Below are 13,418 nucleotides of genomic sequence, written 5' to 3' on the forward strand. Positions count from 1 at the left end.
TAATTCATCTGATAGCGAGATTCTTCAAAACATGATTAGGACTTTAATCTTCCAGCCCTGGGAAGTACACTCTCATGCTCTGAGAGGAGCATTCAGGAGGTCTTCCTTCTTATCCATGACTCTACTGGAACACCTGGTTTCACGTTTTCCCTAGAGTCAGCATAAGGATCACAAACTCCAATCAAATCATTGCCTCTTTTGGGTCCTCTACTGTCATAGCAGTCTGTTGGTGAGGCATTTAATGGCAACATCAAATTCAGTCAATAATCTTTCTAAGGCCTTATGCAAGCAAGGCATGGAACCAGGTGCCAAGGAAGATAAAAAGAACCCACAATCTTCAGGAGTTGCACAATCTATGTGGGGAAAGAGATAAAATCTGCAAAAGAATTACTGCAAAGCAGCAAATATTGGGTCCAAACAATAGGGACAGACCACAAGTCAAATGGGAAGTCAGAGGATGGGGAGAACAATGGGGTTTGGAGAAGAAGTGGGAGGAGTCCACCTGCAGGTGATTGCTTTTTGAACTGGGTCCTGGAGAATGGCAGCATTTAGGTAAATAGAGAGCCTACGGCAACATTATTAAAACTTGACATATATCTTTCTTCTTCTCTCTAGGAGAATATAGTGTTATACCAAAAGGGCCAAGTCTCTGTTAAAGTTATTGACTTTGGATCAAGCTGTTATGAACACCAGAAAGGTAGGCCCCGTTCCAATCCCTTTGTCTGAATTTTCCTGCTGCGATTTCTTTCCCTTACTGAAACAAATGCTTCACACATAGGTCACCTGGGTTCTAGCCTGGCCTCAGTGACAATAATGGCTGTGGATTTGAACAAGTGTGACTTTGAATAAAGTTCTTAACTTCTCTGAGCCTAAGTTTCCTCATCTACAAAATGAGAAAGTCGGACTCAAATACCGTTAAGGGTTCTTTGCAGCTCTCATATTCTGTGGATTTGGAATTTCCCAAGAGCACTGGGTCCCCAAACTAACTAGATGGGCGTCAGAATCACTTGAGGCCTCTGAAGTTGTAGCTTCCAGGGCCTCTTCTCAGATGTACCAAATTTAAATTTCTGGGGGAGTACCCAGGAGTCTGCACTTCAGAAAACATAGCCATTCTATGGTTTGGAACTCACTGCCCTAGGCTCTCTAGGTTTTATACTTTGTTCAGGCTGCAATCCAGAAAGCAGCCCTGGGGTACATTTGCACAACCTGCAATGAACTTGATTTAATAGGCTCTTCTTTTGGCTTTTATCATTTGGTGTTGAGAACATGTACCGTTCAATAAACATTTATTGAGTATTTGCTTTGTGTCAATCATTATCCTGGGTTCCAGGAACAAAAAATGAACACTTTTTGTCCTCAGATTGCCTATAGTCCAATGGAAGAGACAGAAAAATAAAAATATACCATGATAGATACAATGATTAGAGATATATACAGCTTGTGTTACGGGACCGTCCTTCATGTTGGCAGGGGGTGTCACAGGAAGCCTCCTGAGGCTGAAGAAAAGACTACTACATGGATCTTTCCAAATATTCTGCAGCACCGCTTTTGAAGACATATGTCCTTTATCTTTTATGTCTGGATCCCGTAAGAAATTCCAGCTAGGATATAATGTGCCTCCCCCAAAGAACTCATACATTTGCTCTTCTCAGATAGGAAAGATGTGTAACTTGTAACCTATTAATTAGCATTTATCTTGGCTGCTGGGATGCTCAGAACTGAATTTTTAATTATCTTATTCTTGTGTCTGATCGCCATTTCCCCATTTATATATATTTTGACCTCCCTCTGTCTTTACTTTAATCATGAGACAATATAGAGTATGGATACTAGTCACAAACTGCTTGGCTTCAAAGCCCAGCTCTGCCGCTTATAGCTGAGTGACCTTGACAATTTATTTAATCTCTGTATGCCTCAGTTTCCTCATTTTAAAATGGGGACAATAATAATAGCTGCTTCATAGGGTTGTTGTAGGGAGTGAAAGAGTTCATCTGTGTAAAGCACTTGGAATTCTGCCTGGTGCATGTTAAGCATTATGTAAGTATTGGTCAAATCCATCTTTTAAAACTACCGTGTGTATAGGTTCTTCGATTGGAAAGTGGCTAAAATCCATTTTGGAAGCAGGCAGGTATAAAAGTCATTTTTATTAACACTTTATTTTGTTTTAAATCACAAAATTATTACATCCTACTGTAACCAATTCAAACAACAGAGAAGTGATTATGGAAGCCTTGCCCCACCCCCATAGAGGGAAGCACCAATAGCAGCATGTGGAAATAACTATAATGTCCCATTTCTCCAAACTTAGCCTCCTCATGTTGTAAAATCTAGGCTCCTTGCAATACTACCTTCTACATATCCTCTTCTGCTTAGATTCCTTGAGCTTTTCTTCCTATATATTATACAATTCACATAATATATTGAATATACCTTTTTAAATTATGCATTTTGTCTGCTTCTTTTCCCATTTTGATACTCCTCCTTTCCCAAATCATGATACTTTCAGAAAATGTCTACCCAAAATTAATCTGACAGTTTGAAAACTTAACTTTATATTAGTCTTATATTTTTTTTTTAAGTTAGCTGACTTAAATTTATTTCCCTAGAACAATGCCTGCTTTAGAGTTCTTGGTCAGTAAAGTGAGGATAATAACACCTCCATGGTAATCAGGTTGTGGTGAGGATTTGATGAGATTAGATGTGTAATGTGATTCATAAGTACTGGTCAGTTGTCTCTCCTGCCAAGCAGAGTGAGGATGTGTGGGAGAGTCTCGATTACCGTCCACCCTCACCTGAGAAGGTGTCCTGGAGCAGGCTGCTCTGGAGGGGAGAAGGGCTTCCTACGTGAGCTTTCTCTTTCTTTCCCTGCAGTGTACACCTACATCCAAAGCCGCTTCTACCGATCTCCGGAGGTGATTCTGGGCCACCCCTACAACATGGCCATTGATATGTGGAGCCTGGGCTGCATCATGGCGGAGTTGTACACGGGCTACCCCCTGTTTCCTGGGGAGGATGAAGTGGAGCAGCTGGCCTGCATCATGGAGGTGAGGGAGGGCCTGGCGTGCCGCTGAGGTGCTGCAGGAGAGCGAGCTTGCACTCTCCAACGGGGGGCTGCCTCAGACTCGCCGTAGGGCAGTGGCCTGTACACTTTTTTTTGGGTGGGCAGTTCCCTAAAAGTATTTTTGAAATTTTGTACCCTCTTGTACACTTTGAGTTGACGTCTAGCATTTTTATCATAAATTTAAATAGCTGCAAAGAATGGAATTTCTAGCATAATGTAAATAGTGAAATCTTAAAATAAAACTGTTATATCAGAATTTCAAATATATTCAAAAGAATCTAAAAGCCAGAGTGACACAACACTCACTGACGCTGTGTATTGCTTGGTCATTACCTACTATCTTAACTTTCTGGGAAAAACATCAATATCTCCCTTTAACAAGGCTTTACCAGGACTCATCACATGATTATTTATTATATATATTATTATTTTACTTAAAGGCATCTTGTTATGGAGCTAAATTAGACAAAATAGGAGAAAATAACCACCCCAAAAATTGGAAATTTCACATTTTAGGATTTTCCCAGTGAACAAAGACATTTTGACTGTGAACAAAGATCTATCTGTATTATCTATCTACCTATCTATCTATCTATATCGATCTATCTATCCCAAATTTCTGTTTTCTATATTGTCTCAGAGTTATAGATGGTCATAGAGATATGCATACTCTTGAGAATTATTAAATATGGATAGTTTCATTTCACGATTGAAACTGATAATAAAGTGTTAAAATAATTTAGGTAATAATAGCTATACATGGTAGCTATGGTGGAAGGAACATTGGCCTGGGAATCGGTAAACCGGGAATCTAGTCCTGGCTCTTTCTCCTTGGCACATCCCTTCCCTGCTCCAGAGCTCTGTAAGATGAGGGGATCAGAGTACATGGCTTCTAAGGTTGATGATGACGGATGATTTAATGAAGCATCTCTGAACTACTCCTGCTTCCAGTACCAAGGAGAATGGGGAGTACGGGATCTGAGTTGTGATTCCTACTATCCCAGAACTGATTCAGCTTCCTCCTGATCTTGGTGTCAATGGGGTTGAGGAGGAGGAGGATCCTGAGGAGTAGGAGAGCCAGACATGGCTGGGAACCCAGCTGCAAGGATAGGTGACCCAGGGCTGAGGGTTAGGCCTATAGTTTCTCTATCTCTGTGCACCCCTCTAGGTTGCAGTGGGGAAAGGCAAACAAATAAGTTGTGTGCTTTTCTTTCAAGAAGGCATTTTGTCATGTGGTGGTCTAATGGTGTCCATCTGGTGATTTCCATCTTTTTCCTTTCCTCCCTTCCCAGTGTTCCGAACTGGGGTATGTCGTTCCTTAGGTCAGGGGTGGTCAGCATGTACACTGGTTTGCTCACTCTGACAGTGAGATCTGGCTGCCATAAAGGGTGGCCTACCTCTAGTTTGTCCTGATGCCTATGTAGAATAGCGTGGCCGGTATTGATGCTCAGGATGCTGAAATAGTCCTGAACTAGGAGTCATAAGACCCAGGCTCTGGGCCTGCTCTGCTACTGGCTTGATATTGTCACTTAATATTCCTGGGTCCTTATCTATAGCAGGCAAAGTTTGTCCCACCCAGCTGTAACAATCTTTGAATATGTGACTCCATGAGTGAACCAACTGCATTGTACTTGTTGAAGGTCCTGGGCCTGCCGCCAGCCCGCTTCATTCAGAAAGCCTCCAGGAGACAGACATTCTTTGGTAAGTCCCCAGGTCTAACTCCTTTTTTCCCATTGTGGCTGATGATGTGTCACAGGCCTTGAAGACATCTCCCATACCTTAAATCCCGTTATGCTCTTCCCCTGACCCCATCCCAAAGGGCAAGCTGTGATTAGGAGTTTCTTTCAGGAAAGTACAAAGATGCTGAGAAGCGGTACCAGGTGGCATGAGGGAGAGAAGATGGGAGAGTCACATTGGGAATGAGGTCTTTTAGTGAAAATGTGCAGGAACATGAGAATGACCAGTTTCCTTCCCAGATCTGTCAGCCGATCTTGAAACCTTAAAACATTATAACTATACCCTCTCCTGTAAGTTCTCCCCAACTCCCAAGCAGCTTGCGCCCTCACACAATGCACTGTGCAGGGAATTCAAAGAGCAGAAGCTTTTTTCAAGAATAGTGGAAAATTCCATTGCTACATTCTATCATTAGTGGAGCATCATTCTTTCCTGCTCAAATTTTCTTAATCTTCCAGACCCTTACTATCCCAGGTTCATTGCAACTTTGGTATAAAATAGGTAAGCAAAGACTGTCAGAACAGTTGTGCTGTAGATGTGTTGTAGCTTGCCGATTATGTGTAGGATATCTGCCAAATTGCAGGGATTAAGCCTCATCCATGGCCCCAAGCTGCCCCCACATCGCAGTTCCCAGGCTCTGGGTTTTATGATCCTCTGCCTTTCTAGTCGAGTGGTGCTATACAAGATGGACAGGTGGATCAACAAGATCCAGATGAGACAGCATTTCCAGGGCATTATGCACTAAAAAGATGAAGTCAATCCCAGATCTAAAATCCCTCTGAAGAACCACAAGAAGCTAAGAGATTCTCATGCAGAAAAAGCCATAGTGGCCCAAAGATCAGCCAAGTGGAGGAAAACTAGATATAAGGGAAAGGGGACTCCACAGATAGGGACTCCATGCCATCTGAAATGACATTTCTGACTAGCCATTGCCATCAGCTTAGTTGTAGGCTAATACTGGCTATAGCATCCCAATCATTCCTAGCCCTCCCACCTCTTATTTTCACCCAAGAATGTCCTCAAAATGGGTAGGCAAATCACTTAATTTCTCTCCATAACTTGCCTAATCAATAGGAGTGTCAAAAATACCCTCATGGGGCCTCCTACTCAACAAAAGGGAGTCGTGTTGATGGTCAGTTGGTATGTGCTGGTTCAGCCATGTGGGGGTTAAAATGTAGTCTGCTCCTCTCCCATTGGTAAAATACCACAGCCCTGAGCCCCTGCCACAGCCACTGGTCCCTGGCCCCTCTCCCAGGGCTCTTCGGACTCCTCATGCTCCAGAAACTGAAAGTTTAAGGTCTGGCTAGCAGAGGTCCTCCATGATCCTACTTCAGTGTCAAGGTTCTCATCCATTCTGACCGTCCCATGCATTTCCAATGGTTAAATCTTTTAAATGTCACCTTATAGTCATGGCTGGAGCTTTGAAGACCTTGCCTCTGAGCAGGGCAGTGTTCTGGTTGCCTTAGAACAGCGCCCACACACTAACACTTCTTCCAGAGCAGTCTGACGGCAGGCAGAGGATCTTGCTGACCTGCTGGTATAACTCGTACATGGGGCAATGGAACTGGCCTTTTGACCCCAAATATACTTTTCCCGTCCACCAACTATAATTCATCCTTTTGGATTGCAAAGGATTTGGGGAAAGAAAGGTAAGGATATTGGTGTTCCCTCCTGCAAGACAAAGACACTGTGGGAAGAGTTACTTCTTAAGCCTATAACGTTGAATTCAAGAGATAGTATGTGGGTGGGGAGTAAAAGGAAGGAAATATAGGGCATCTTGGTGAGAGGGTACCAAATACATACACATATCCATTTCAAGGAGAACCTGATTTTTACCATCAGCACTAGACTTTAGATTGGTGCTGTGGTTTTGGTAGCAACATCCACATGTCTTCACTTCTACATGAGGAAGGACTTTATTGGGAGCTGCATCTCTTCAGTGTTTCCCGAACTTTATCTGATTATAAGAATAATTTCGCTGCTTAGCAAAAATGTTAAATCCCATGATCCCCCGTATAACCTATGATATAGTAGGTTTGTGGTGGGACTCATGATTCTATGTTTTTTTTTTTTCAAATTTTTATTGAGTTAATGATAAGTTACAATCTTGTGAAATTTCAGTTGTGCATTATTGTTTGTCAGTCGTGTTGTAGGTGCACCCCTTCACCCTTTGTGCCCACCCCCCATGATTCTATGTTTTTAGCAAAAGCTCCTTGTGATTCTTATGATTAGGTGAGTTTGGGAAATACTGTGTCCACCTAAATTATTGGCTCTCCCTTCCCCAGCTTTGGGCTGCCAACAGCACCTCAACCCCAGCCACTCCTAGTTAACACCCGTAATTGGAGCAAAGTGATGTTTCCTCAAGGTAGTAAGATACTATGTGCTCTAGGCAGCAAGAAAGAGATGGAGAGAATAATTAGATATTGGGGAGGGCCAGAGGGGTGAGAAAAACTTGTACAAGAAAAACAATTACATAACAATGACTTTAGGAGCTATGTTATTTATAAGCCTGTGAGCCAGATTCTTCTTTGGTGATTTGTTAAAAGAGAAGTAGGATAAGGTGGGAGCACTGGTGCCACAGTCGAAAAGGAAGTGAGGATTTGTATGAGTTCACAAGATGTATACTCTATGCAATACCCCAACCCATTTTTATCCATATAAATAAATAGATACCCACGTGTGTATACGCACATACACATATGCACATTCATGGTCTTGTCCAGGAATTCAGTAAGAACGCATGTTCTTTTGGAGGCCCTACAAATTATATTGATTACAAAAGTAACAGAAGCACTTCATTTGCACCTTCCAGAATGTCCATTACATGAACCCCACTGAGTATGGTGAGAATTCAGTTTAATGTGTAAACTTATACACACACACACCCATTTACTTGAACATTTACAAGGTGTGAGCATAAGTGATGAACTTTCCTGAACACACACACCAGAACCTAGGTGTCCAAATGAGTGGTCTCCCCTTCAAAGCATCGCACGAAGCATGCTTGGCAAACCTTTGGAGCTGTCTTCAGGGCTTCTTTTCAGACATGGCAAGTCATGCATTTGGTGAGGGCTTTAATCAGTGGAAATGGCCGAAGAAAGTCATTTTCGAGCTGTGTCTTAAGCAAGCAATCAAATTTGATCATTTCAATTATGGAAAAAATTTTGATTTGATTATAAGGAAGTAATGAGATTAATTTGCTTTTGTGGCTTGTAAATGAGCTCTGAAAGCAAATCATTCTCTTAAAATGACTTTCTTGTTATACCCCATGGGTATCCCAAATTCTCACATTATTGAGATAGTGGGAAAGGAGCAAGGGCATAGATAATCCAACAATGGACCATATCCTTTTTGTTCAGAGCCGAATGTTTTCATCATGTCAGATTTATTACTATTAATTATTATTATTATCATTATCATTAACCTTATCATTTAACCTTAGTTAATGTTAAACCATTTAAACTATTTGATTGATTCAGGGAGGAGGTGGTGGGAAGGAGGCTCAGAACATACTGAATTAGGAGGGGAGATTGTTTATAAAAGTTAATTGCATCCATTGAACAATCTACATGTGGTTATTTCAACTGACTGGGGCTGCGGGTGTGTTCGTGGGTTTGGGAGGGGGCAGTGTGGACAGAGAGTGAGAGAGCTGCAAAGACCACTCCAAGAAGCAGCATGGTTGAGTGAACAGCTGTGATATGACCAGTGAACATTTACACCTGGAACTAAACACAGAATGTTGTATCTCTAAAGATTCCAAAGGTTTTCCTAAACATATAACCAACAACAGGGGGAAAAAAAGATACCCGGATTCCAAGGATCTTACGACGGTGCTGAAAACCTACGACACCACCTTCCTGGACTTTCTCAGAAGGTGTTTAGTGTGAGTTTGCTGGGGTGTCTTTGCCTCTGGATTTCCTCTTAAATACTGTAGTTTCTCACATGTGTGCTGGTGAAAGTCTGGGCCTGGGAGGCAGTTGTAAAAACAATAATTAATACTGAACATAGAGCTTTAGAGTCTACAAAATGCTTTCTCATCCCTTGCTTCATCAGCTTACCTGTGTTATTGGCAGGGCGGACGATTTGCTCCATTTTGAGTTATGGAGGCTGGGGCTAAAAGGGATTAAATGACTTGCCCTGGATTACAGTGTGTGGGTAGAGCTTGCTTTCTTCTTGGCCTCAACTTACCTGGCATTGAGGTTGTAGCAAGTCCTAAATGTCTTCTGCTTCCGTGAATTGAAGACAGTCTCTTTGATGTGCTTGTTGTAACTGTTTTCGTAGACATCCAGTGTAAGCTGGTTTCGGGGCCCTGCCTCATTCCCCTAGGTTGAGAGCCTAAATCCTCTTAGATTAGGGAATTAGGGAAAGGATGAGCTATAAACCATTTATTATGTACAACTTTTTAGAATCTATATGCTTATGTTGTAGAAATTAGGTTCCGTATTTCGGTCAAGTCATAGTGAAAAAAGAACAGCACATAAAGCACCCAGAACAGTGTGTAGTTTCGAAGGTGTTTAGAAAATGTGAGCTATTGTCACTGTTTTTAAAGAGGTTTGGTAAGTGGCAACTAGATTAGCCATGTGATATTTGGCAAGTCTCTCTCTGGGCCTCAGTTTTCTTTTCTGTAAAATGGGATATCCCTAAGGTCCCTTCTAGCTGTGTCAGTTAGATAATTGCTTCGTATTTTTAGAAGACCATATCTTTATATTCTCTGATTCTTCTGGTGGAATGGAGTAGCTTGAGCAAACTACTCTTGTGGCATTTGTGCACTCTGGAATATAGGTACTAGCTCCGAGGATAAACCATCAGGTACTGCTAAAAGTTTTCCCAGCTAGGAGGTCATGCTATTTGTCTGAAAAATGGAAATAGGGAAGGATCCTGTGCCCCATCCTTCCCCTCACCCCACCGCAGCCCTTGCTGAGGCTCTGGAAGGAATGCTCATTAACAAACGACAGAAACTCACTACCGAGACAGAGGTGAGTTATTCAGAAACCCCAACCATCCAGAATACAGCTCAGAACCAAGAAAAAAATTATTTTCTTTTTTAGTGCAAAGAGCTAGTTGCTCACAACTTGCAAAAGGCAGTCAAGCTAATGGGGCCTGTTACCTCATCACTCCATATTTTGCTAACTAGCAAATCTCTGGACTGAGAGACTACAAGTTTTGAGTCAGATTTAAGAGGGGTAAATGTCAAGCCCTGTGTCTAGGCTTTGTAGACTAACTCTAGAAGTTCAGGAGAGGGGAGATGTAGTTTAACAGCAGTTCATTTGACAAAGAACTGGGAGCTTGAGTTATTTATGGCCTTGATGAGTCTAGAATATCCATGCCATCTACCTGCATTTAGAAGCTAGTCCCAGCATGGACACCAGTTAGACAACAGCTGAAATGTCCTATCTTGGAAGGTGGCAACCATATGATCTGATCAATAGTTAGTAGTGATGTGAATGTTTTCAGGTAGTTAAAGGATTATGACATAAAAGGCGGATTAGTTGTCTCATCCTGTATAGTGCTAATGGGTAGAATTAAGACCTGGGTCAAAGTTACTAGATAAAAGTTCCTGGGAAGTGAATTTTGGCTCAATACAAATGAAGAACTTTTAAAGAATTGGGGTTTTTCAAAATTGGAATAGGTGGTTCTGTGAGTTAATGCCTTGTCGCTCAATCACTCAAGAATGGCAGAATGACTCCATGTTAGGGGTTCTATCAAATGTATTTTTTTACTGTGTTAAAAGTTTGGCTGGATTATATCTAAGTCCCCTTAGAATTTTAATATTCTAGCATTCTGTAATATTATTTGTGATATATTTGGAGGTCCAAATTCCGTAGTCTGGGAATTGAAATTAAGCATCTCTTTGTTTTGATGTTCTTAGTTTACTGAACTCGAAATCCCATTGGTTAAGATTTTCTATAAAATTCTTGTAAGAGAATTTCTAGGAACTCTAGAAGACTTGGGCTCTAAGATATTCCTTGGCTTGTCATATACATTTTCTAAAAAGATTATTTCCAAAAGTTGCTTCCAGTTACTTTAAAATTATATGTCAAAATCTCTATTCTATGATATCTTTGAGTTATAACATGGCTTAAATGCATCTTTCAAAAATGAACCATTTTTGTTATACCTTACTAAGGTTCTTTGTTGGGATCTTTGAAAATGTTTTATTATTGAAAAGGGAAGTAAAACAATAACCCACGTGGGGCTTTGTTGGTATGTAGATGGGAGCCTTCTCTTCGCATGACCCCTGACCAGGCCGTCAAGCATGCTTGGATTCATGAGTCACGGAACCGCAAACCACGGGCCAGGCCCCAGACCCTGAGGAGACCAGGTCTCTATTTCCCCTTCCCCAGGAAGGACAAGGTTCAAGGGCATCATCACTTGGACAAAAAAGGTACAGCCCCTCAAATAACCTGTTCTAGTCCCATAGTCCAGAGGGTCAAGTATCTCTGGAGGATTGCATGTCAATTTCTGTGAACTCAACCTTGGATAACTCTTCCTGGCTACTTTGCTACTAGCCTACCATTTCTTACTTTTGGACTTTTCCTCTGTCAGGAAACTTGGTTCTAGCTGAATTCACCTCTTTTTTGCCCCCTTATCGCTAGGATTTTCCATTTTTTTCCTTTTTTCAACTCACTTTCTCCTCCTTTTCTTTCGCTGTGTCCTCCACTGCATGCCCTATAATTATCTCTTGAATTATTATCAGACAGAGTATGGCATTATGGAAATATCTTTTATATGCAATATAGCCTAGTGGTTATGTACATGGTCACTGGAGTCTTATTACTTGGGATTAAATTCTGGCTCTGCCATTTACCAGGTATGGGCCCTTGGGCAACTTAGTTAACCTCTCCGTGTCTCGGTTTCCCCATTTATGAGAATAAGAATGATGTCTTGTTCTCTATGGTTGCTGAAAGGATCAAATGAATTAGTAAAGTGCTTAGAATAATGCCTAGCACATAGAATGTGCTTTACAAATGAACTGGTTTTGTATCATTACAACCAGGATTTCCTCAAAATGATTTGCAGCCTGATGGACAGTTAGAATATAATTCACATTGAACACTTGTTCCTTCTGTCCCCTCTCTTCTTTGGCAGATGTGATCATCAAAGAAGGGACTATGGACAAAATAAAAGATGTCACCACTAAGCAGATTCAGAATTGGGGTGATCAGCAGGGTTCTCTCCAGCAAGGAGCTGAAGTTGTCCAGCTGCCTCATGTAGCAGAAGGTTCCAGAAAGCCAGAGGCAGTTCTTGGGCCAAAGGAGTCTAAGACTTCCACAGGACAACAAAGCAAAAACTCCTCCTCCAAGAACACGAACACTTTACCACCTATTGTATGACCTTCACTGAGGGTGTGTCCTGTTCCTTTCCACCAATGATTTGTATTAGAAACGGCACGTATATTGTACAATACTTCAGATTGTTGTTTTTTAATGCATAAAGGTTTGTTTTAAAAAAAAACTCTATTCACATGGCCAACTGGCATGATTCCTCTTATGAGGGATGGGGGAGGATGTCCTTGCACCTACACTGCCTCCTGGTGCCCTCAACCAGAGAAAACATGGGTGTGTGTATGTGGGGGGGGAGGGGTGGTGTGTTAAATACTCAGTGTTATAGCATCACTCATAGAACTCTAAATGAAAGAAAAAACTTTTTCTTCTTGCCCAAGACAGCTGATCTACGTTAGTCAAGATTCTTGTTTGAAAATGACAGAAGCTGAATTTAAACTAGTGTAAACAACAAGGGACATTTATTGGTTTACGTAATTAGAGACTCAAGAGGGGTATGTGAGTTTCAGGCACAGCAGGATCTAGGAATTCACACAAGTTCACAGGGCGCAGACTCCCTCTCCATCTATTAGCCTTGCTTCTTTTTATGGTTAATTTCATTTTGAAGCTAAGCTCTGCCCAGAAGTTAAGATGACCATTAAATCCAATCAAAAGATGCCATCTTCCTTGCTGGAAGGAAAGTCTCAGAAATGATTGGACTTGAACCAATCACTATGTTTGAGATATTGCCGTCCTCTGATTGGCCAGCGTGGGTCACAAGTCCACATTATGATGGTGGTGGTGGTAGCACCATAATTAATGCTTCTCTAGGACCACATGGAGTAGGGGATGCAGGGTTTCCCAAAAGAAAGGCAGTTGAGTAAACAGCAGGATGTGTTCACTCACGTCCATTTACTTAATTTACTTACTTGCCTTTCTCAGTCTTTATCTACATGAATATATAATATGGTTGTAATCATAGTACAGATAAAATTTTATAAGCCGCTTAAGATCATACATCATAAACGACAAGGAAAACATACGTGGCTTCATAGTTTTCATCTTAATCACTGTGTAATATTCCCTGAAGGAAGATACCAGCTAATGGGAACTATGGGTTTGGATGAGATCACCCAGGGAAGAGGATACAGAGTGAGAACAGAGGAGGGTCAAGAGAAAGTCCTAGGGAAGAAAAATTTGTAAGGGGTTGAGCGAGTTGAGCAGAGCCCTCAAGAAACATAGAAACCCAAGCAGGAGGAAGTTTCTAGAAGGAATAAAAGGATCAAGAATATAAAATTCCATGGAAAGGTCAGAATAAGGACAGAAAATGCTTCCTAAGTGGGTGATATGGACATTAAGTC

General features: G+C 41.5%; 1 protein-coding gene across 2 annotated transcripts in view; it reads left to right on the plus strand.

The window, feature by feature from the left end:
• The window catches only part of DYRK4 (dual specificity tyrosine phosphorylation regulated kinase 4), a 47,553-nt gene extending 35,288 nt beyond the window's left edge, over positions 1–12,265 (plus strand). For both annotated transcript variants that reach the window (XM_070493968.1, XM_044755561.2), the window contains 6 exons: positions 616–697; positions 2,872–3,044; positions 4,702–4,762; positions 8,549–8,678; positions 11,008–11,180; positions 11,885–12,265. In XM_070493968.1, the coding sequence (XP_070350069.1) occupies positions 616–697; positions 2,872–3,044; positions 4,702–4,762; positions 8,549–8,678; positions 11,008–11,180; positions 11,885–12,129 (864 nt within the window). In that variant the 3' untranslated portion in view covers positions 12,130–12,265. The remainder of the gene's footprint in view (positions 1–615; positions 698–2,871; positions 3,045–4,701; positions 4,763–8,548; positions 8,679–11,007; positions 11,181–11,884) is intronic.
• Positions 12,266–13,418: the final 1,153 nt, after the last annotated feature.

Source organism: Equus asinus, chromosome 22, assembly GCF_041296235.1.
Source record: "Equus asinus isolate D_3611 breed Donkey chromosome 22, EquAss-T2T_v2, whole genome shotgun sequence".
NCBI classification, from domain to species: domain Eukaryota; kingdom Metazoa; phylum Chordata; class Mammalia; order Perissodactyla; family Equidae; genus Equus; species Equus asinus.